We start from the raw sequence: 25,000 nt of genomic DNA, 5'->3' as shown, positions 1-25,000 counted from the left end.
GCTGGTTAAGCACAGTCGCGTGCATATATCCACAAAAATGTCCTCCGAGACAAAAGTGAAGGATTTCCAGTAATTCCTCTCACCTTATGTGGGGTCAGTGGATAAGTGCTAAATTACCGAGCTGCTGGGTGAGAAGACAGCGGAAGCGTTGAGTGGGCTTCTCAGCAGACCTGAACTTTAACACTCCAGCATTCAACCTCATAATTTCTTATGAATGCTGCTGCCATTTATATCCGCCTGTGACATTTAAACCAGCAAAAGTGGAGTGTTCAGTATGTGTGTGTGTGTGTGTGTGTGTGTGTGTGTGTGTGTGTGTGTGTGTGTGAGAGAGAGAGAGAGAGAGAGAGAGAGTGTGTGTGTGTGTGTATTTAAGGACAGGAATTTACAATCAATAAAAATACAAATACCAGACAATCATCTTGGGACTAATTTAAGATTATGTCCTGGATTTGTGTGTGTGTGTGTGTGTGTGTGTGTGTGCCCACTGGGTATTTTTAAAAAGGAGGGAATTGCCTGAAATAGGATTCCCAGTTCTATTGGGATAAGACCAGGATGTTGTCCTGGCGACCATAGCGTGTCATCTTTACCAAATGCGTCATTGTTAGGAAACACTTAAATCCCAGTCTGTGCAAAGAGCAACAAACTGGAAAATCCAATCTGTGCTCAGTGATGAAACACAAAACAGTGTGTTTGATCAGGATGAGCAAAGCCAGAACAACAGTAAACATTGTTAACCCCAAGTGTCCACATCCCACGCCACGAAGCGGCTTTAGCGCTGCTTAGCTTCAAATCTATTACAATTTATACATAAACAAAGACAACCAGTGCACCTCATAAAACAAACATAAAGCTTTATACGTCATAGTATTTTGTTAAAACACTGCACAGATACAAATGCAGTAGGTCACAGACAGACCGATAAAGTTTAATAACGTTTAAAGTAATATAAACGTCTGTTTAAACCCCTAACTCACAGTTTCAAAAGGTGCACCAGGTCATGACTGAGGCTGTGTGAAACAGCTGTCCAGACTGTTTCCACACACTGAAACTAGACATGATCGACCCTATAAAAAGACAGGTGTCCATGCTTGATAATTATTTTTTGCGTGTGTGCTTTGAAGGCCAGTCTCAACCGGACTCCTGCCGTGGGGACACCTGGCCTGAGTTATCAAGAAAAAGGCTAAGAATCAGCTGGTGCAGCTTTAATTCTCACAGAAATAGGTATCGTCATCTTCTGGCAGCTCCGTCACACATTAGGGTGCGCTGTGTGAGCACTGCCATCCCTGGGGATTTCAGAGCTGAAAGACAAGAGAATGAGGATTGGCACAGTCATCGCCTGCCGCTCACTCACTGCTAGTTTTTACACACACAAACACAACATCAGGGCCCAGAAAGACCCCAATACGGTGGGTGTGCGTGAGGACAAATCCTCCTCTCTTGTCATACACATACCCTCAATATGACTTCTCTAACAAAGCAGAGGATAGCATAGAGTGGGTGGACAAGAGGAGAGAGAGAGAGAGATCACAAGAGTGAAAGAGAGAGAGAGAGAGAGAGAGAGAGAAGGAGGGAGGAACAGAGAGAAATGTGATCACAAGAGAGAGGGACAGAAACAGAAAGAGAGAGGATCATTACGAGAGAGAGTGAAACAGAGAGGGAGAGAGAGAGGGAGAAGGGGGAAGAGAAGGCCAGGATTAGAGGTTGATTGGATTGAGAGCGGGCAGTCTGTAGTGGTTGTACCTATGATAGGACTAGAGGGACGTCCTCTCCTCCACCTCCTGGGTCACTTGCATACAGTATTCATCATCCACATACCCACTCGCATGCGCACACACACACACACACACACACACACACACACACACACACACACACACACACACACACCATATCCCACATAACATATGGAAAGTCTTTCTCAAAGACACACGTTTCTTGGCAGTAGTTGGATCTGGTAGTGGCAGTAGTTGGATCTGGTAGTGGCAGTAGTTGGATCTCTAACATTACCGGTATTCCTTTTTTTTTTAACAAAATTAAACAAAGTTTCATAAATCAGATTTATCAAAGTAGCCTTTGTTTACCTTCATGGCTGCTTACACACTATTAGCAACGTCATAAAAAGGCTAATGAGATGATCATCTAGAAAGCTTGTTCGTCAGAGGGGTGTATAATTCTGCCCTGAGCTCTGTCCTACTTTGCTCTCTGTGAACACAGAACTCAGACACCCTGGCCCAGCCAGAGAACATCTGCTAAATGGATAACACTTACACAGTGCCTCCGGTCAGATCGGTCAGATAGCAGAGTACAAGCTACTGTCAAATAAAAATCATAATCTCATTTAAACTCAAACGGGTTCACTTGGACTTGGAATAGGACGATCTTTTGATGGGAATGCAAGTGGGATATCGGGTCAGCAAGAAACTCTGACCCACTCTGATCCAGCTCACATCCAAGGCAAGAAAAGAAAGATCTGAAAGGACTTTTGCCAGGCAGTAAAGGTTTAGGAGGGAGTTTTGGCAGACAACAGATCTGTTCTGCTGAAGAGATATGAATCAGAGTGTTTTTTTTCTTTAATTCTGTTTCATTCTTGTGTTATTGGTGCCACAATCCCCACTCCCACACCCACACTCTCTTTACTCTCACCTCCTCTCTACTGTAAATGCACTCATTCTTTTCATACATCCTCTGACCGGTATGAATTCTTGTTTTCATTGCTAACTGTCCTTGGGAAGCACTAAGCTGGAAAAAAAAACACAATATCTGTGAGCTTTTTTGTGAGAAGTTTTCTGATACGCATGTAAAGTTCAGTGCTGGGCAGTGATGGCTGGGCGATATGGCTAAACACTGTATCACGATATAAGCATTTCATATCAGTCAATATCGATAATTATTGATTTTTTTTTAAAAAAAATCAAAATTTCAGATAAGGACCAGAAGGAAAAAAAAGTTAAATTTAAACACTTTTATTTTAAACTTAACCTTCCTCTGATTTTAATCACCTCAGTTATCAATCAAAGCAAACAGGGAAAAGAAAGAAAAGTACTTTCCTTCAAATGTACTTAAGTATCGAAAGTAAAAGTCTTAAAATGTATTATGACTAACACAGTTGCATTTACCATTTTTTAAATGATTATGCACAGGCATAGGCATTCCTTGAGCCTTTCTCCTTCATTCAAGGACAAAATCAAATAAGAATTGTTGTATGTAAAAACTAAAAACAAACTAATCTGATGTCTTATCTTAGATACTTCAAAGTAACCACTTTTTGCTTTGTTGAATGTTTTACACTTTCGGACCAAATCAAGACTTTCCCTTTTGTGTTTGATAGTGTCAGATTGTCTATCATTGTCTATCATTGTATATCTATCTATAATTGTCTATCATTGTCTATCATCATTTGGTCGATGGCGTCATGAGACTAGTTATGGTCAAGAGGTCAACAAGGTAGTAAATAGTGGATATAACAATCACATAGGTTAGGTAACACCATTATTTAAAGATTTACTTAACTTAATAGAAAATATGCATGTATATGGACAGTCTTTTTTCCAAAAGGAAGTTCAGCTGTACTTCAGCTGTCACAAAATGTAGTGGAGTAAAAAGTAAGATATTTGGCCTAGAAATGTACTGGAGTAAAAGTTAAAAGTTTAACAAAATTGAAATACTCAAGTAAAGTACAGTACAGATACATAAAAAATGACTTAAGTACAGTAATTGAGTAAATGTACCCCAGTAATGTCTGCCACTGGTCCTCCTGGCTGACTGATCCCTTTGTGTGGGTGCTGCTCTACCTGCTGCTCTATCACATTTGCATATTTTGTATCTGTCCTTCTCCTTCTGCTGTTTTCTCTGTTTCTCTCTCTCTCTCTCTCTCTCTCTCTCTCTCTCTCTCTCTCTCTCTCTCACACACACACACACATACACAGACACACACACGTACAGTACACAGACACACACACACACACACACACACACACACACACACACACACACACAATGAGAGACAGAAAGGGAGGGGAAGAGAGAGAGGGAGAGAGAGAGAGAGATTGTGTTTGTATTTGTGCATTTGTGTTTGTGTCAATACATTCCTTTTGTGACAAGAGGCACAAGGACGTGACCAAAAAGCAAGTCAGCAAGTCAGTGCAATGTCCTACAGACACACACAAAGCCACACAATCACACACTCCCAGCTCCACATTGCTCCGACCTTCCAAGGAGCACAAACACACCATCAATGTGCACCCCATTCTGCACTTGAGGACATCCTGTCTCCTCATAATGCTTTGCTGAGCAAGCTACAAGCTCAAAACCCATACAGCCACACCACTTTGTTCCTTAAACACCACATGTGACACAGAGACATGGGACCCTGGGACCACTTCTACAAAATGATTAAATCAAATCACTGTTGTATTACTATAGATTGATGTAGTATTAATTGATACTTTTTTTAAAAGTATATTTTTGGGGCTTTTTGCCTTTATTTGTATATATAGGACAGTGAAGAGTGAGACAGGAAGTAAGTGGGAGAGAGAGATGGAGTGGGATTGGGAAATGACCGCAGGTCGGATTTGAACCTGGGTCCGCGTGGGCACTAGGACCCGTACATGGCATGAGCATTGAGCCTGTTTTGCCACAGCTGCCCCCTGTATTAGTTGTTACTTAAGGTCTCCTCTTGAATGTTATTCCTCATTTTTGTAAGTCACTTTGGATAAAAGTGTCTGCTAATTGAATAAATGTAAATGTGAAGCACAATTTAAAAACACTCTCAGTGTGACCTGCGTTGTTTGACAGCACAGTCCGACGCCACACTCAAATCTCGCAGCCTCTGACATGGGAGACAGGAGAGTGCTAGCAAGTAGGCTAATACCCTGCGGGTGGTAACATCTGTCGTAAGTGTGTCTCTCACTGTAAGGTGGCAGGGGGTGAGGATTACTCACTGCACAGATCGGAATTGGCTGGCTAATGTTACAGTAGCTCTAGCGTACGAGTGTCAGTGAGCGGTGTAGGCTACTGTGAAGAATGCGCTCCCAATGACAGTGAGCAGTGTAGGCTACTGTGAAGACTGTGCTCCCAATGACAGTGAGCAGTGTAGGCTACTGTGAAGACTGTGCTCCCAATGACAGACTAACATTCCATTACATTTACATTTCATTTAGCTGACGCTTTTAACCAAAGTGACTTACTAAAAGGGAACAATCAAGGTACAGTGAATGTGCAGCAATAAGTACTACTCGCAGAGAATTGAGTGATCGTTCTAGTAGAGTTAAGTCAAGGTAAGGGAAGCAGAAGAGGGATAGTCAATTGGTGAGTGCTAGATTAAGCATGTCCAGTTGGTAGTGCTAGGAGAGGAGGTACTCTCGGAAGAGCTGGGTGTTGACAGGAGTTTTATGAAGAGGGGCATTAGCTCTAGCGCATTGTGTTGACGACGTGGTCCAGCACCAGCCACGAACCCACAAACTTGCACCACTGGCCTGGAAGGCTGGCGTGCTAGCAAGGAAGCTAACAGCTACGGGTGCTAGCGTCTTTCGTTAGCCCATCTCTTGAGACATACTCACTACCAGAAAGGCTTACTCACTGCACAGACTCACTGCACAGAATACATTATTTTCACCAATCAACAGTCTTCTTTCATTTTCACTTGATTTTTGAAAACAGCAGGAGTCATTTAATAGAATGATATAATTATTATAAAACTCAAGGTAGGATAAGTTGTTCACAGTCAAACATTCAAATGTGAAGTTGTTTTTACAATGGACCGTGACATTTTTTTTAGAACGCCTCTGAGCATTAACACTTCACTGAGTAAGATAATTAAACAGAACACCGCCCAATGAGAGGCCTCTTGATGAATGTTTATTAGGTTTAGGATAAGGTGCTTTTAAGTCGACGGTGGCAGCGCTGCCTGGAAGACGACGTTGGGGGTATAAAACACCATCGAGCATCCCCAATCCTCATGCAGGTAGGTAGCACGGACTCACCTTCAGTATCCTGGGCCCAGACAAGGGAGAGTGGAGAGAGGAGGCTGACGCCAATGCCCAGCCATATCCACAGCCACGGCCTCCGCATCTTCACTCGATCCTCAGAGCCTGTAGGGAGAGTAAGGGGAAGGCCTTCCTTAAAACATTATCCTCACATCCTCACGCTAATACAATACACAGAGCACTAATATTCCCCAGTCTCAACGAAGGAAAGAGACGGACAGAGAGACAAAGAGAGGGGGGGGCAGAGAGTAAAAGAGAGGGAAGAGGAGTTAGAGATAGAGAAATGGCAAGAAAGAGAGATAGAAAGAAAGAGAGCAAGAGATAGTGAGAGATTGAGAGAGAGAAAGAGAGCGAGAGAGGGGGGAGAGAGAGAGAGGAGAGGAGAGGAAGGTGTCTGAAGACAACTGTCTCCATAGAACCTGTGCACATCATCAGTAATCCTTACAATATCATAGAAAAACAATTAACCACAAGACAAAGCCGGGATGATTTGCCCGGACAATGGCTAGCAGTCACTGTCTGAGCCCAGGTGTCCAGGCCTGTGGAGGCTGACTGGGTGCTTTGTGTGTGTTTGTGTGTGTGGCAAAAAGGGTTTCAGAACTGTAACGCTCTGAATGATGGGATGGACACCACATTTCTACAGAAATGCCAATACAACAGTCTGAAATATCTGACCATGACATATGGCAGAGCTTAAGAGAGAGAGGGAGAGGGGAAGAGAGAGGGAGAGAGAGAGGGGGGAGGGGGGGGGGGCAGCAGAAAGTAAAGGAGGTTTTTACTGTAATTAAGTGAGTCAAAGAGAGGAAATGAAAGAGAGGCAGAGAGGGAGAGCAAGAAAGTGAAGGATGTTTGGGCTGTACCCGAGAGAGAAGTAGGGAGAGACAGAGGAGAAGAGACAGTTCGAGGGGGAGAGATGTTATTTACTCTGAGACCTGCACAGCGGAGAGTTACAGACTCAGAGATTTGTTTGATGATGTAAGACAATTGTCAGATTTAGTCATCACCTGGCACCCTGGCTCACTGTTGCACATACACCAAATTAGTCTGCACACTGAGGGCCTCTGCGTGTGTGTGTGTGTGTGTGTGTGTGTGTGTGTGTGTGTGTGTGTGTGTGTGTGTGTGTGTGTGTGCTCCTCTATCTGTGTGGGCATGTTTGTGTGCACAGGACTAAGGCTCCTTTATGACGCCAGAAGACGGTGGATGTGAGAGGAATTTCATCAGCTTTTTGGGGCCTGTCTGAGCACTGAGCACTGTGTTAAGGCCCCTTCAATCTCTCTCTCTCTCTCTCTCTCTCTCTCTCTCTCTCTCTCTCTGCCCACTCCTGTGGCCTCTGCTGACTGACTAACCTTTGCTCTGCTATCCCCCAGAGGCCTCGGCCTCAGTGCAGTGGACATTCGACAGGCCGCAGCTCAGCCCATTGCCACCAGCGTGCACAGAAAGCATGAGATCAATTTGTCAGATGCAGGTAGTTTTCACGCTCTCCCTCCTTTCCTCACTTACTCTCTCTATCCTTCCCTCTTTCTCATTCTTTCTCTGCCTCTATCCATTCTTTTATCTGTTTCTGAAGTGGAGTCTTTTAAGTGAAAGGCAGATGGGTGGGAAGAAAAGAGATATGTCAGATCACCTTCATCCTCCAGAGAGAGAGCTCTATGCTTTGGCAACACTATTTCCTTTCAAATGGCCATGCACATTGAATTACATTGAACTGAACTGAGAGAGAGAAAGAAAGAGAGAACTTTCTGACTCTGTGACTAATGCTGAGACATGGGCAGAGGGTGTTATTTTTCAATACAATACATTTCTCAACACTAAGTTCACTTCTTCTAAAACCTTCAAACCATCTCATACAGGCTCATTCAATCACGACACATGCCAATCAACTCTCCACGCAAGAACACATTCACAACACAATGACCAAACAAGTAACAATGCCTCAGAATTGCTCATAGTTGGGTCAATGATGCATCTTTTTTAGCTTTAATTTTAACCTTCACCCAGGTTATGCCTCATGCACAAAACCCGCTTCATTGCCATCTCAATACAACAACGTGATTAGTTGAGCTCTGTATTCCATACTTACCTACATTAAATATTGGTTTAATATTGCAGGTTTAACGGCTTTATCACATTCGCTACAAGAGGCAGAGGCAAAGTGACCAGCTGCCATTCATTTTCAATCAGAGTTGGCATTTTACAGCACCAAGAGGCAAGTGGTCATTATGTCGCCTGCTGAGCGGGGCCAACATAGACAAGAAGTCTATTTTATGTAAATGCTGACCGATGTGACACAGCGACTGCCAGTTTAAGTGAAAGCAGCGTGACATACATTGCTTGAAATGTCACTAACAAAGAAATTATCCAAGATGGCAGAGCCAACTCATAAACGTCTATATAAAACAAATAAGTTTAGTTTTTTTGCCTCTACATTTGGTCAAAGTTAGCAAGAAATAAGCGTTATTAAATCTAAAAACGCAGTTTTTGTTACCAAAAAATACATCTGAGGTGATGCGCGTTAGCAAGCCACTACCTGCAAGGCACAGCTTTGTTGATGAGCTAGTAACACCCACTCAGCAGCAAGTTTCTGGAGATGCCTGTCTCTTGTAGCTAATGTGACCACTCTCTGTCTCTCTCACTCTCTCTCTCTCTTAGTCTCTCTCTCTCTCATTACTGTGAAAGAAGACTTTCTTTTCCAGGGGAGGAATCTAAGCGGGGGCCTGAGAGTTAAGCACAAAACGGTGGGATTCCAGTTACCATGACACCCAGCTGGATGACAGGTTCTTCTGCTCAATAATAATAACATATTCATGATAACAACATTTTTATTCATGCAACCCTCCACCATGACAAGTTCCCTTAACAAAAGACACAGAACAACAAAATACATGTCTAAAACAAACAAAAGAGGGGAGATGGGGGAAAATAATAGTGAGCAAAATCTGCCATATCTTTCACCAAGATCAGTCTGAAATCGCAGATGCATTGATTCCAGTTGGGTATCTGATGTACAGTATGATATATGTATGAGGTTGAGCAGTGTGTGTGTGTGTGTGTGTGTGTGTACATACAGCCAGTAAAGGGGAGGGCTGAGAACCTTTAGCAGAGTGTTGATGCATGCTAAGGTCACAGTCATTGGTAAAGCAGCAGGGGTGAACAGCATGCCCTTTCCTTTCCTGCTCTTACTTCCCCTCTCATCTCCTCTCCTCCTCTTTTCTCTCCTTTCTTTTCTCTCTTCCCCACTCCACTTCACTCCTCCTCTCTCCTCTGCTCCTCTCCTCTCCACTCCTCTTCCTTCCTCTCTATTCCTCTCCTCTCCCATTATCTGTCCTCCTCTCCTCTCTTCTCTACTCCTATCCTCTCTTATCTACTCCTCTCTTCTCTACTCCTCTCCTCTCTTAACTCCTCCTCTCCTCTCTTTGTCCTCTCCTCTTCTCCTCACCATTGAACTTCACTCCACTCTTCTCATCTCTTGTCTTCTCCTCTCTGCTCTTGTCTTTTCTCCTCTCCTCTCCTCTCCCTCTTCTTTCCTCCCCTCCCCTCCCCTCACTGTGGACAGAGCTCCTCTGCTGCCCTGTCCAGTAGTGGTGATGGACATCACAGTGAAGCCTTACCCAGCCTCCAGAGCACACACTCATTTCCTGCCTTCAGCTTTAACAACGCATTACATTTATTCATTTCTCTGAATAATTCAGACATCATGGGATTTGGGAACCCCGAGAAGTGTCACTTGTATTGTTCATGAATCTGAGCTCGACCGACACTGCACACCAGGAATTTCTGGACTTTAGACTAACAATGGTCTGCATTGTGGAAGTGCTAAGTCGTCCCTTGACTGCAGACATTCTTCAGCCCTTTCAAGCGTGGTTTTTTAGCCTCCTGTTTGACACCTGGCCTGACTTTCACGCTAGTCAGGAGAAACCGCTGAGTCGCTCTAACAACCGCTGGCCCGGCCCATTTATATTATGATCCAATAACATCATTAATATAGCCGCTGATTCAAGCCCTTAGCCAGAGAAAAAATTGCACGCCATCATAAATCAGTCTCCGGGCAACCATTTTCCCATAAACAAGGGGGGAAAGCACTGCTGGCATCAACAATATGGGGAGCAGAAAACAACGGGAGCAGAGCGCTAAGACTTTAAAAAGCGCAGATCAGCCAAATGCACTCAGTGAACAGACCTTGAGTAAGTGTGAACAAATCAGCACGCTCATGCTTTCAAACAGCACACAGCCAATTGACCGCAGAAGAGGACTATCAAAAATGTTTTTAAAGTTAAGATAAAACAACAACAACTTTTTTTAGAATTTAATGATAAACATTACCCAATTGCTTTAACATACCTACTGTACAGTTGTGTCAAAGTTCAAAATCCCTGTGCACAGCCCTTCTTTTTCCAGGTGTTGATGATGTGCAGTAGAAATACTGAAACCTCAAAAACTAGTTTACATCGCACACTGGAGGATATATTTTTGCTGATTTAATTTGCTATATACCCACAGTTGTGCTTTTGGTTTGAAACATATCAAAATTAAAATGAGAATAATCTTCAGACAGATGAATAATAATTTGCACAGCTACTAATTTATGGCTTTGTAATAGTTCACGGGCTCTGGTATCCCAGGGGGATCGGTTTGCTTTTTATCATATAAAATAACAAAATCAACATGTGTGGACACACACACACACACACACACACATACACACAAACACACACACACACAGACACACACACACACACACACATATTTTACTGGAATGTCTGGCAAAGTTGCACACACCTGCATGCAAAGCCACACTATACTAACACACACACACACACACACACACACACACACACACACACACACACACACACACAAACACACAGCTCTGGTAAGACAGACAGAGTGAAAAGGGTAAAGCTAACCGGCTAACGGGGGCTCTGCAGCGTGAAGGGGCTCAGCAGCTCATTAGCCCAAACTGAGCGGATGAAGCGGCTGTGTGTGGGCCGCAGTCGTTAACGCAACTCAATAAACTAATGGACCGACCGGTTCTCAACGACCGACCCACACCTCGGAGTCAGAGTAAAACCCAGACACTTCACTCACTCTTCAGCGTCACACATTAAAACTCATCCACTCACTTGTCAAAATGACAGCTCAGAACATCCACTCACTCTCCAAATCACAACACACACAATCAAACCTATCCAATCACCCTCCAAATTACCGCTCTCCGTCAGAATACAACTCCTACACACTCATCCTCCAACTCACAGCACACAGATACAAACTCTCCAAACTATGGGCCTATACTAGTGAAATGCACTGGAGCCAATTTGACATTTCTGTGCTGAGAGGATGTTTTTTTTTCCTTTTTGCTTTAGTCTTAATGGATGTATCAGAGCAGAGTGCTTTTTATGTCTACGGGCAGGCAGGCATTCCATTTCTTCGACATCACGTCAACCAGACAGCTGACAAGTGATTTTCCCTGTGTCAACCAGAAGAGAAAATGACTCAGCAGTGTAGCCTGTGGTGGTAGATAAAGAATTTTGCCAATACAGTATGCCCAAACTTCACATTCCTCAAGACTCGCTAGGCCAGGGCATGTCAGGTCATAGGCGTAAAATATGGGGGTGGGGTAGAGGGGTGCGAGTCAGCTCAGGCTTGTGGGTGCACTTCCCAAAACCACTCTTACTGTAAACAAGAACCACCTATTAAATGATAAAGGCACTGTGTCTTTCAGCTAGCATGGCAGTTGTTTTTCAATGCAGCATTCAGGACTAAGGAGGCACCTTGTCTTAGCTGAATTACTGAAGCTAAGCAGGTGTGGGCCTGGTTAGTACTTGGATGGTAGACCTCCTTGGAAAACCAGGTTGCTACTGGAAGTGGTGTTGTTGGGTGGTTAGTAGGTGGCACTCTTCCCTCTTCCCCAAAAAGATCGATCCCAATGCCCCAGTGCAGTGACGGATATACTGTATTGTAGGAGATGCCGTCCTTCGGATGAGACGTTAAACCGAGGTCCTGACTCACTGTGGTCATTAAAGATCCCATGGCACTTAGATAGTGTGAGAAAAGCGCTATATAAATGTAACTTGAGTGTTGAGAAAAGCGCTATATAAATGTAACATGATGATGAACATGGGGTAGGTATCTTTCAGGCACGGCTTTCATGGAATTCCCTCTCTTTAGCATAGCTTCTAGGCTTTAACTGCAGCAGACATAACACTTATATCGTAACACTTCTATACACACTTTAACGGCTTAGAGCGTATATATTTAAACCTTCAAAGGGACCACGTACACACACACACACACACACACACACAAACACAAACACACGTAAGTGTGAAAGCATGAAAGCAAACACTGAATAAAGTGAAGTTGTCAGTTGATGAAGAGATGGTGGCAGATTGACTGGTTGCTTCTGGCTTCATGTGTCGCCCCCCGTTGTGGTTTCATTTCATGTGTTTGTTTCTTTACCCAAACAAAGAATTGAGCGGCAAGAGACTCAAATCAACAGCTACTGATTATCTGCCTGGGGTTTGCTGACTTTCTGATTGACTAAACAAACTGATTGATCCACTCTACCAGTTTACAACTGCCAATTAGAAACACCCTTGAGACCAAATCAAAATGGACAAACACAACTATTCTACACAGATTTATTTAGTCAAAACCAATGGCCTGGCTGGTGAAAAGCTATGGGGGCAGATTCCAAATAAAACAGTATTCTAAAGGATGCTTTTTACAAGCATTAAGATAAACGCATCCCTACAGCGGTGCTGAAATGCACTTGATTATATGAATTTTGGCTCAAAATGCTGACCTGATCATCGAGACAGCGCCCAAGAGAAGCAAAGAAAGAACTCTCCTCCATAGCCTGCTATCTATCAAGTTTAAACCATGACTATGTCAAACCAAAGGACAGTGAGGAAGTTCCATTTCAGACCAAAGTCATTATCTTCCCTTCACTTGAAGAGTGATTATAATCTTAACACACCATACCATTAAAAGGGATTATATGTATAAAAAATCGACATGCCTTGACCACATTATCTTTGGGGATCTAAGTGTCTCAGTAGACTCCATATGTCCTCTATTTATGAAAGTGAACTTCAGGCGATCATAATTTGAACTGTCAGCAGAGCATCCCTTGCACCAGATGTTACAGTACATTCTCTCTTCCACCAGGGACGAGTCCTCAGTGATCTCTCTTTCTCTCTCTTTCTGATTGTTATGCCAACTTTGAGAGTACGGAATGCCCTTAACACACACACACACACACACACACACACACAATTTCAGTGATGTGTATATTTCCAGAAAGAGTAGGGGAAATGATAGGCAGAGAAGCGTATTGAAAAAGAATTAAAGGGGAGGGAAGAAGACTCAGATCCACAAAGGAAAAACAGGCGCCTGACAGGAAAACTATAGCCGACAGCTATTAAGCTTCTCTGTTGGGGCCCGCAGTGTTTTGCTCTCTGTGTGTCTGTGTCTGTGTCTGTGTGTGTGTGTGTGTGTGTGTGTGTGTGTGTGTGTGTGTGTGTGTGAGCAGACCTCTGCTCTTCAGATAATGCATCACTTAGTGAGACCAGGAGCTCAACAGGCCAGAGTCAACACTGCAGTCAACCTGGCAACCACTGACAAAGAGTGGGATATCACACAACACAACACAACAGACACACACACACACACACACACACACACACACACACACAAATAATGAATGATAACTTCAGCAGCTGGATATGACCAACCAGGGACTCCTTGTCAAAAAAATATTGCTTCCATCATTACTGACAACCTCCATGGCTTGTTAAGCCGCAGGAAGACTGAACACTACAACCTGCAGAGAAAGCATCCACTGCAAGTGAGGGGAAAGGCCAGTCTTTCACTGGTTCAATTGGACAGTCCTCTCTAGATTTAATGATCCGCTCTGACCCAGCATCGTAAGGCAGATGGATGTAAGAGGCCAGAGTATAGTACACCACCCAACCTCCGAATAGCAGCTATAAACAGACACAACCGACAACGATTCTCCCTGATATCCCACACGGGGATTTTTCACACATGGTTTCCATTTTCTAAAACAATCTAATTGACTGCTGTGTGCGTGTATGTGTGGTGTGGTGCAGAAATCAAGCCTGTCAGAGTTAAGCCAATCCCTATCGACACACCAAATGCTCAAGGGGATCAAGCCTCAAAGCCACTGTCACTCTCTCCCTAAAGCCAAATATGCAGCACTGGGACCTGCAACCATCACCACTCCTTTCCTCAGCTCTCCTCCCTTACTGTAAAGCTTGCTGTGCGCCGAACACTGAAATGGTGGTGCTGGCACATTCTATTGCCTGGCCATGCACAGCAGCGGCAATGTGAATGTTGTCACAATCGGTTATAAAACAAAGGATTTTGATGAGCGGCACGGACAGAAATAGAGCTAAATCGTAATCAGCGTGTGAGTGGTGAATGGGTTCTGTGCAGGTGTGCAGGTTAGTAATAGAAAGTAGTGAAAATAAACATCGCCAGCAGACTGTAATGCACTCTTGTCAGTGCCAGCCAGTGTGCATTCGGTTTAATGCGCTAGTCTTAACATTAGCCTGCTGGCTGTGGAGTCCACACACACACACACACACACACACACACACACACACACATAAACATACACACACACACACATAAACATACACACACAAACGCATACACACACATAAACACACACACACTCACGCACGCACACACGCACACACAAACACACACAAAGGGGTAGAGGTTGAAGACTTTGGTCATTTAGTGGTCATTCTTGCAGTGACTGGTACATACACAGTAAGTCTGGGCATAATGCTCTATTTTAGGAAATAATTTTGTGTGTGTGTGTCTGTGTGTGTGTGTGTAGAGAGGGTGGTAGAGAGAATGAAAGACTCACAGACACATACATAAACACATATACATGTACACACACACACACACACACACACACAGTAAGTGAGTGAATGAGTGAATGAGTGGTTGAGTGTGTGTGTGTGTGTGTGTGTGTGTGTGTGTGTGTGTGTGTGTGTGTTAGGGCTGTGCTTTCGATATCAAAATATCGATATATATCGTATCACCACTTGCGCAATACAGTATATCGTATCAATATCTATATTTTTTATTAAAGCATTATGCTGTGCAAAAATGTATTATTTGTCTGCTGAATTATCTGAACACATACAGTAGAAACACACACACACACAAACACATACAAATACACACACACACACACACAAACACATACATGTACACACACACAAACACATACCGTACACACACACACACACAAACATATAGTGGGAGTCAGGGATGCAGCTGCGTCTGTGTGGTGGGGATGTCCAGCAGGGCTGGTGAGAAAAGGTCAGAAAAAGGACATCATGGATGTAGGAAAGAGGTCAGAAAATGGCATGGTGGCAGCATGGCGGCTCAGCATTGTGAGGGGTTCTTTGAAATATTTGCAGAGATCTGTAATGGCAGCCAACATTGTTTTTCTTTTCTGATTTCTTGGACCTTTGGATGTGATGGCATGTGAGAGAAAGATAGAAAGAAAGAAAGAAAGAGAGAGAGAGAGAGAAGGTGTTTGTGTGTCTGTTTGTGTGTTTATGTGTGTGTGTGTGTGTGTGTGTGTGTGTGTGTGTGTGCAAGTGCTTATGTAAGAGTGTGTGTAAGAAAGATGGAGGGAGTTTGTCAGTTGCAGCACTACTAGGCAGATGATGGATTGACACTAAACTTTACTGATGGACAGCACATGATGGACAGAATGTCCACAACACAAACCGTCCCAACCCTGGGCACAAACACTCCTATAATCCAGGGAGTCTGCTTATCTTTATTCAGGGCCTGCCAATGGCCTGATTAATTGCTGGTATTTGGTTGCTGAAAGCATCACCGCTTTAACACCATTGTCTGCCTATGCAGATTTATATCAAGGTGAGAATACAAACAACAGTTAATGTCTTCAGGACGAAGAGAAACATTCACTTCAGATCAATGTAAGAGTCAAGTGTGATACTCCCCTTCACACACACACACACACACACCTTCTTATCTGTCTCCCTGTCTGTCTAGTTTTATTTTCTCAGTGTATGGTGAGCGGTGAGGTCCCTCTGGAAGTATGATTTGAGCAGTGCCCCCCCCCTCACACACACACCCCCCATTCCACTTCGCAGAGTCTTACCCTCACATAGCTGTCTCACATGTCAACTAATATTCCGGCAAATTGTTCAAAAATCATGACAATATAATTTGCTATCATTTTACCGATACCTGACACCTTACAAAGCATAAATGTTAATATTGAATAATAATTTTTTAAAAATCCAACAGAGAGATATGCTGTTGTGATGTGTGTGTGTGTGTGAGAGAGAGAGAGAGAGACACACACACAAAGAGAGATATCTTTTTCCTTTTTATCTTGCACTGCTCCCCTTACCTCTCTCCTGCCTTCTCTAGTTCTTTTGTGTCGCTGGATAGAGTGAATATGACAGCGGTGTCACAGGTGTGACTCCAGATAGGATTTGACTGCTTGTCAAGCCCCACGCTCCTGTGACACCATTCAAGCTTTCAGATGAAGTGTCTGCGCAGAATCCATACACTACACCAAGTCCGCTGTGGACCACTTTACAAAAGTCGGCCATCAGTGGACAATGGCTGAGCTTGATGCGGGTGTACCAAGCATGGATAATACAGTCATGGATGACAGTACCTTTTCTCGGACAGTTGTACATATATCAAACACTGACCTATAACAAGCAGGAATAACAGAAGCCTGCTTTGAGGAGGCTGTTGTAAAGGTAAACATGGCGACTGACAAAGGTGGGTCTATGTGAGGTTAGGGTTATTTAGCTAAAGCTGCTCCTGATCTGCAGTACAGAATTGGACTCAGCAAGTGGTTTCAGATGGTATTCCACACCTGGAGAACATTTTTATTATGTCTCTCCATGATTTAGTAGCTGAAGATAATATCTCGCCTCTGGACAAATACAAAGGACTTAAACACTTAAACACAAGCCTGTTAATTATTAGCCTCAGTATAAGTGACACTCCTCAAATAGTCAGGAACAAAAAAAAAAAACAGTGTTGGATAAACATGGATGTTAAGAAATAGTAAAACTGTTTCTAATCTGCAAAGTTTGACAAAAGAATATCCAGAACAGAAGACTAAAAGTGAATTGAAGTAAACTTCCCAGCAAATTGGGCAAAATGTGGTTGTTAAAATGAGACCCTGCTTTGAAGGCCTGTGTTAGCATGTGCGTAAGCCAGCAGACACCAGACACACTGAAAGTCATCAGTATGCGAGCGCTAGCACACTAAATAATTCACACAAGGCCTTCAAATTAGTCCACTCACACACCGCACCACTGTGGAGTAATGTTGGGAGTCCTTGCTCCCACCTACTCCCCGGCGTACGCACGTACACACACACACACACACACACACACACACACACACACACACACACAGGATGTCCTCCATCCTGGCCGCCCTGAAGAGGAACAGAGCTCACACTTGGTTCATGTATTTATTGAAGAGCTCTCAGCTTTGATACAGTTTACATGGAGATGAGCAAGTGCATGGTTTAAGAACACCTCCAAGTAGCAGCAGGTTGCTTCAAGTCAAGTTGTGTACTATAGAACTTTATTCATCTCCAAAAGAACATTTAGTTGTGTAAAAATGCACCTGTCAGTCAGTACAACACAGAACAAAATGCAGCATAATATGCTATTTAAAAAAAGTGCTCTGTGTTTAGTTGCTGCTGAAAACAGAGTCCTTGTTAACACTGTGATGTAAGTTGATGAGGCTGATTTGGGCTTTGTTCTGTCGGAGGTTAGAGGAGGAATCCTGAAGGCTTTGAGTTGTCTTGAATGCAGAGTAGAAGAGTGCACACGGCATACGGCACACTTCCACTGCCTTGCATTGTATTTACGTAATAGAGAGACGGCATGTGGTACAACATGGCATGACAAGAGACCCGACTCGGCACTGCCTGGTTTGGCATTGCTAACTTCAGGGAAAATCTGGACAGCAATACAGAGCACAGACGTTTTTAACGTCACGTCAGAATGACTGTTTCTTTACATTCTCTTGTTTTTTTTTTTAGATATTTTAAACCCAAACACCTCCACACTGCAGCTTTAACAATGACATGGCTGAGTGTTTGTATCTGTTGGCCCTGGCTAGAGGGTATTTGAAATGGGAATCTGAAAGCACGGGAGAAACTCTGGGAGCTGGGGTTCGGGTCGGGTAAGGTTATAATACAGAACGGATTCTGATTTAATTAACAACTGGTCATAAATCAAAACCATACATTAACAATATCTTGTACTAGATAGATGAGTATTAAATAGGGTGACAACACAGTTTTATGACCCATAATGCATTTGGGGTGTCTCTCCACCAATGAGTTATTTTATGATAATTAACATTGTTAGAATGATATTCTTCTAATGCAATGACCACTTTTTCGAGCATTATGCCAACTAACTGTCTGAAATATGTCTTTTTCTGACCAGCAGAAATCCACAGCTGAATGAAAATACAACCCGATCTGGGGACCAGAATGGATGATGATTCACAGAAGAATCAATATTCCCATTTTTTAATATGCAGTTCTTCCTTAGGACACAAGCATATCTGCCAAACAGGAGATGATGTTTGTGTGTGTGTGTGTGTGTGTGTGTGTGTGTGTGTGTGTTACTCTTGGTTACTATGACCGCAGGTCAATACCATCAACATCCTGAGTCACACAAAATAGACCACAGAGAGAGACATGGATGGGAGGAGAGAGAAAGAGAGAGCCATAATTACAGCCTGTACTATATACTTTCCTTAATCTTAAATCTGTAGGCCTTCCCTTCTGTTGGCCCTCTACTTCCTATCCATATGATTCATCCTATAGAGCCAACCCTGTAGCAGGTCCTGCTCTGTTCCACCACAGAAGTGAGTATCTTAAAGCAATACTCTAGTGCCAGGAGTATGCAGTAGCACAGCTTCATAGAGAAAACAAGCATGCAGATCTTCTCTGATTTGTTTTGAATCCTCTGTAAAACAGAGGTACGTAGGTGTCCTTGCCTTAACAGAGGACATGGCCATTCATTCAGAAGCCCGTGAGTCACCGAGGTGAGAGAGAGGCCAAAAGCAGTGAGGCCGCAGCAGCCGCCGGAATGTTCCGCACACGGTTCTGCACACACACTGCAGTGGAAACACAGACACATGCCGCATGGCAATCGCAACATCACTCCCTTAAACGGCATGGCACTGAATGTAATCTGCTGAAAAACAAGGGCTTGGAAAATTGAAACACGTACAACCTCCCTCTCTCTATACCGTTCTCTCTTCCCAGATCTTAATTCCTCTCACACAATCTCTCTCTCTCTCTCCCTCTCTCTCTATTCTCTTCTCCTCTCTCCCTCTGTCTCTGAAATCATTTCAGGCATCACTACCCATGAGTCTCTTATCACCTGATGGGGAATGTGCGCTGAGCTCTGAGGTTTCCGTCGTGCATACGAACGCTCTCATCTTGGCTCAGATACGCCCGGGCCAGTTTACCCAAAATGCACCGGGAGCCCTGAAGCCTGTCATTAGCCCCTTTGGCTTTAAGCGAACCACACAGCACCTTGTTACGACTCCTCAGCAATAACCTGCCGTCGGACAGCAGAGTTCAAAGGTCAAGTGGGTCTGAGACCATTGCAACCAGATGTCACATGTATGTGTGTGCAAGGGATTGTGGGACGTTTCTCTGAGCTGGGAATTGCCTCAGTCATCTCCTGAGGGTGCTTGCTGTGTCGTGGAGAGAGTTTTTTTTTTTCCTATCGGTCAGCAGTCACAAAGTCTGGGGAAGAAACCTCTGCAATGTTCTACAGTGGCACCAATGCAGCTCCCAATTCCACTGCAATCAATACATGTCAAGAAAACGTGTCACTTGACCTTTAATGCATTATAACCATTGTAGACTGGACTGTTTCAAGAATGTCAGCATACAGCGTACTGACACGTTAAGAGGGAATACAAGGTTCAGGGTGCAAACACACACACACACACACACACACACACACACACACACACACACACACCCAAACATGTGAGTATTGAGAAATAGAAGCAATTTACTGGAACAACAGGGATGTTTATCTGTCCATAGATGGCTATATACCATTCAAATGCATTTGAAGACAAAACCAGAGCTCCTACTAATTATAGTGAAAAAAACATGCTTCAAAAACTGGTAAATTGAGTATACTGACTCACGAAAGTGATAAAAGCTCTGTGCTGTCAGCATTGGTTATGTCTGCCAAGCTCACATTTCACCCCAGAGTAGGCTACACTCTAAATACCTACACGTATATAGCCTGGGTGTTCCCATGCTGCCTTGCGCGCGATTTGATTCATGCTGCTAAGGCAGCCTGGAGACCATGGAGCAAATTTTCTGATAGGGAACCAATCACAGAACAGGGGGGAAAGCAAGACGATGATGAGCTATGCACAGACGCATTTGATAGACATCCGTGGCACCCAATAAACGGATCTGGGCATTTTTTTCAAATACGAGAAAATGAACGTTTGGTTCCCAGACCATGTCTCATTGAGAAGTGGTGGCTTTAGCCAGGCTAACATGTATACTTGACAACAGATTGATCGACTGGTTGACGATGGACAGACTGATTTGATGGACAGACTGACAACGGACTGATTGACTAGCCTAACTGACTGACTGACTGACTCAATGCATGAATGAATAAATGAATGAATGAATGAATGAATGGATGACATTTCTACTGGGTTGGTCAGTGGCCAATGGTTTCAGTGTTGTTCCCATGAAAAACGTACTTTGGTCAGAAACACAGAGGTTTGCCCTCATGCCACAGTAGGACCACAGTAGTTTGATCACAGACACAGTTGTGTGGGTAAATTCACTGAAACATAGTAAGAAAGCAGAGAAAATGTTGTTATAGCTGCTTTCCCTTGAGAATTCGGAAAGCTCATCATAGCTCAGCTTGCTCGTTTTTCACTTTGAGATATGGCACAAGGTGATTCAGTTGCTTTTCATGTCATGTTGGTCTGTGCCCATTAGAAACACCTCTAGCCCAAACAAGTCCCTTTGGAGAGTTTGAAGACCACAGTAGACAGCATGGCTAAGGTAACATCAGGCTATCTGACAGGTGGTAAATAAGAACAACACACACACACACACACACACACACATAAAAACAAACACACACTAAGAGAGAGAGGGAGGGAGGTATGGAGGGAGGGAGGGAGAGAAGGAGAGAAACAAATGCATTTCCGGCTATGTGTACACACTCAACCTTAAATAAACCCTGTATACAGTAGCTGCATCCGACCAAAACCGTGTCCTTTGAAAGTCATTAGGCCTACTTATGATAGTCATTACACTGCGATCTCCAGGCTTGTTCTTTGTCAGGTAATATGAGCAAAACGGCTGTAAATGACTTTTGTGTCGGCGCCGCCTGCACTTCAATAAGGGGACTTTAGATTGCAAAAATGATTCAAATTTTAACAAGACAAGAGATGAGGCTCCGGCTACGCATTTCAATGTTAAAAACATGTATGTTGGCGTGAATATGTAATTACACCACAAACTCTCCTGGATCTCGGAGGTGCAAAACACCAAAAGGGTTCGACTATACGATTTCACTTCACTGATGGGAATTCCACCGCGGATCTCGTTCATTTAAGTAGAAGTATCGGTATACAAGCCTACCGCCCATAAGTAATCCGATGATTCAGTGGCAGGTGCCAGGTGTGTGTGTGTGTGTCAGAGAGAGAGAGAGTAGGGGAACTTGAATTATGCTATCTATTCTGACATAAAAAAGAAATTATTAACACAGCTAAGACGAACAGCACCTCAATTAGAAGCATGTTCTGGAAATAAATTAAATAAGGCTTTAATCTAGGTAACACAATTACATTTAATCATTTTGACTGAAATTCTAGATGGTCCTTTCGCAGCTGTCGACGGGGAAACTGATCCGTATACTCCATCAAGACCTGGCAGAACCCATGGGATAACCTATCTGAGATAAGCAGGCTGATAGCCGTCACAGACACACACATGCCTGCTGTGAGTGTGTTTAAAAACGCACAGATGGAAGGTGCCATATTTTATTTAGTTTTAATAATGTCCAACTACCACATGTGAATGTGGATTGTTATGAAGTATTAACGCTACGAACACAAGCTACACATTATAAGCACTCGCAACCTAATTACAGTACTGCGTCTACTACCCTCGCATGTCAGGTGCAAGGCGCTACCTGTAAATTCTCATAAAATGAGCAACAATTGAAAGAAAGACTATGCATGCGCGGAAAAGGTCTGCAGTGTGAAGCTTGCACTCATTTCGCCGACTAATGCTCCACTACACTGAGAAGCAGCACTGTAATACTAACGAGATAACAAGCTAGGTTAATCCGATGTGAAGGTTTTAAACTTCGCTTTCAAGGCTGCTACAACTGGAGCAAGTGCCACATACAGTAGCATAGCATTAGGCTCGCTAACTTTGAATGATGCCATGGCAGAATATGTCGACAGACAGAATGACACTTTGAAAAAAGTCCCCATACACATCCCCAAAGACCTGTAGGCAGAGGATACCATATCTCAACGGGACATCCGGTATCCAATTCGAGTAATCATGTATGGAACAGCTATTATATGAAACAACCAACCAAACTGTATAAAGCATAGACACTGAATGTGTAATCCAAAATAATGGATATTACACGACACTCATTGATGTCCACAAGCACCATCTTTTTTAGGGCATGTATATAACCAAAATCATTGCTTACCATGCTCGTCGAACCAGGCAGATCCAATTCGGACAGGTTCTCTCACACATAAGGCAGTATATGTGCGGATATCTACATGGACACTTAAGCGCACATGCACACATACATTTTATACATTTCTCTCCTTTTCTCTCTCTCTCTCACACATACACACACACATACACACGCTCCCTCTAGCTCCCATCCACTCACGCGCTAGAAAAGGGAAACACGCCGATGCGAGGCTGTCCTCTATGCGAAAGAAGAGCGCGATATCAATTATCGTAGTTTTCCCGAGCGCGCGGTTGACAGGCAACTTCTCGCTTCAATTAGTGGTGAAACCTTGCATTCGCACTGGAGAATCATCTCTCTCTCTCTCTCTCTCTCTCTCTCTCTCTCTCTCTCTCTCTCTTAGTCACTGCACATCACGTGGAGGATGTAATCTTATTACGCCGGACAGTAAAGGTGATCCCGGGTAAGTGCACACCTTTAGGATCCTTAGTTAAGTTGAACGCTATGCTTTTATGGCAGCCTTGGTAGAAGATATATGAAATATACTTCAAAAACTTCATGACATTTATTTATTTTAACAAAACCTTAATGATTAATGTTACAGACCTAAATGGATATTAGTAGTTAAAGACTGCCCATTTATATGTTTTATGTTTCAGCTCTGGGAGATAACCAGCAAAGATTCTATAGAGTCAAAGTCTTTGACCACCAGGGCACATCCCTTCTGGAGTGTCACCTCACTTTGCTACAGCAGTGAAAGGATGATCCTTTTTACAAGTCCACCCCTAGTCCCCAGTCCCCACAACTCAGAGAGACGGGGGGAGGTGTGTGTGTGTGTGTGTGTGCGTGTGTTGAGGGGGGGGTTCTTCAGTGATCTCTTCAAGGTCACTATTGGCAACAGCAGACACCACGGCCCAATTAAGGAACAGCAGGATTTACACAGCGGACAAGGGACAGCGATTTAACTGCTGCCCATCCTCCCTTCCTCCCTCCCATTCAAAACCAGCCACGAAATACGAAATAAGTCCATCAAATGAAACATCTTAGCAACACAAACACACTGTCTTTCTCCACTACATTAAGTTTGCCCGCCGTGGTCAAATGGGTGTTTTTTAAGCAGGCTGTGTTAAAAGAAATACTTTAAAAAGCAACGTTTGCTCAGAATAATGGAAATGCTTGCGTGGCAGACGGCATATATTCGGGTGACTGTGGTGTTAATGTAGTAGCAGGACTGAGAGCACTACCCTGCCTGTACATTAGAACTTAACCTGTGGTGCAAAAGTCACAAAGAGAGACACATTAGGAAATCATTCTCTCACAGATTAAACATATGCACATTAATAAATCATTCCCCCACAGGAAATGAATGAATATAACACACATACACATACACATACTGTAGACACAGATAACTTCCTGATGATATAAAGATGTGTAGGACAAAGCTGAACACACACACTGACACATATACACATGCACTCTTACACACACACACACACACACACACACACACACACACACACACACACACACACCACAAAACACAACATGTTCTGCTGTGTTTAAGCAACCACTTTCCTCTTTTTCCCTCTGTTTCCCTCGTTGCTCATCTCCTCTGTTTTCCTCTCTCTTCTCTTCTCCTCTCCTCTCCTCCTCTCTGCACCATCTGCATAACAATCCCCCAGATCTCTCCAGTCACGTTAACTCTCCATCAGTGCCTGCCTACCTGCTTGCATACTTGTCTGCCTGTCTGCCTGCCTGCCTATGTGCTTGCCTGCATGCCTGTCTGCTGGCTTGCATGATTACCCACCTGCCTGTTTGCTGGCTTACTTGACTGCCTGTCTGTCTCACTTCCTGCTTATCTGCCTCCTTGCCTATCTGCCTGCCTGCCTGCCTGTCTGTCTGCCTGTCTGTCTGCCTGTCTGCCGGTCTGTCTGCCTGTCTGTCTGCCTCCCTGCCTCTCTGTCTGCCTGCTGGCTCCATCTCTGGCTGCTGGAAGCAACCCCAGCCTCTCCAGCACAGGCAGCCTGCAGGCCAGGCAATCTGAGAGTGCTACACGTCCACTTCGATCCTCCCTCCATCTGAAGAAGAGCCATGTGGAGCTGGAGAGAGGTGTAGTCTGCGCTGATGGTGTTGGGAGGAATGAGCTATTAGGAGTTTTTTTTTCTCTCTCTCTCTTTCTCTTTCATGCTGTTGTGAATGTTAGTT

The 25,000-nt window shown here is 43.8% G+C and overlaps 1 protein-coding gene across 1 annotated transcript in view; it reads right to left on the bottom strand.

Annotated features, from left to right (window-relative positions):
- pcdh15a (protocadherin-related 15a) overlaps positions 1–25,000 on the bottom strand; it is a 270,220-nt gene that overhangs the window by 187,353 nt on the left and 57,867 nt on the right. The window contains 1 exon segment of the mRNA XM_042065915.1: positions 5,982–6,089. Within this exon segment, the coding sequence (XP_041921849.1) occupies positions 5,982–6,069 (88 nt within the window). The 5' untranslated portion in view covers positions 6,070–6,089.

This window comes from Alosa sapidissima, chromosome 16 (assembly GCF_018492685.1).
Source record: "Alosa sapidissima isolate fAloSap1 chromosome 16, fAloSap1.pri, whole genome shotgun sequence".
In the NCBI taxonomy this organism is placed as follows: domain Eukaryota; kingdom Metazoa; phylum Chordata; class Actinopteri; order Clupeiformes; family Clupeidae; genus Alosa; species Alosa sapidissima.
This window is presented reverse-complemented; position numbering and strand designations above follow the sequence as displayed.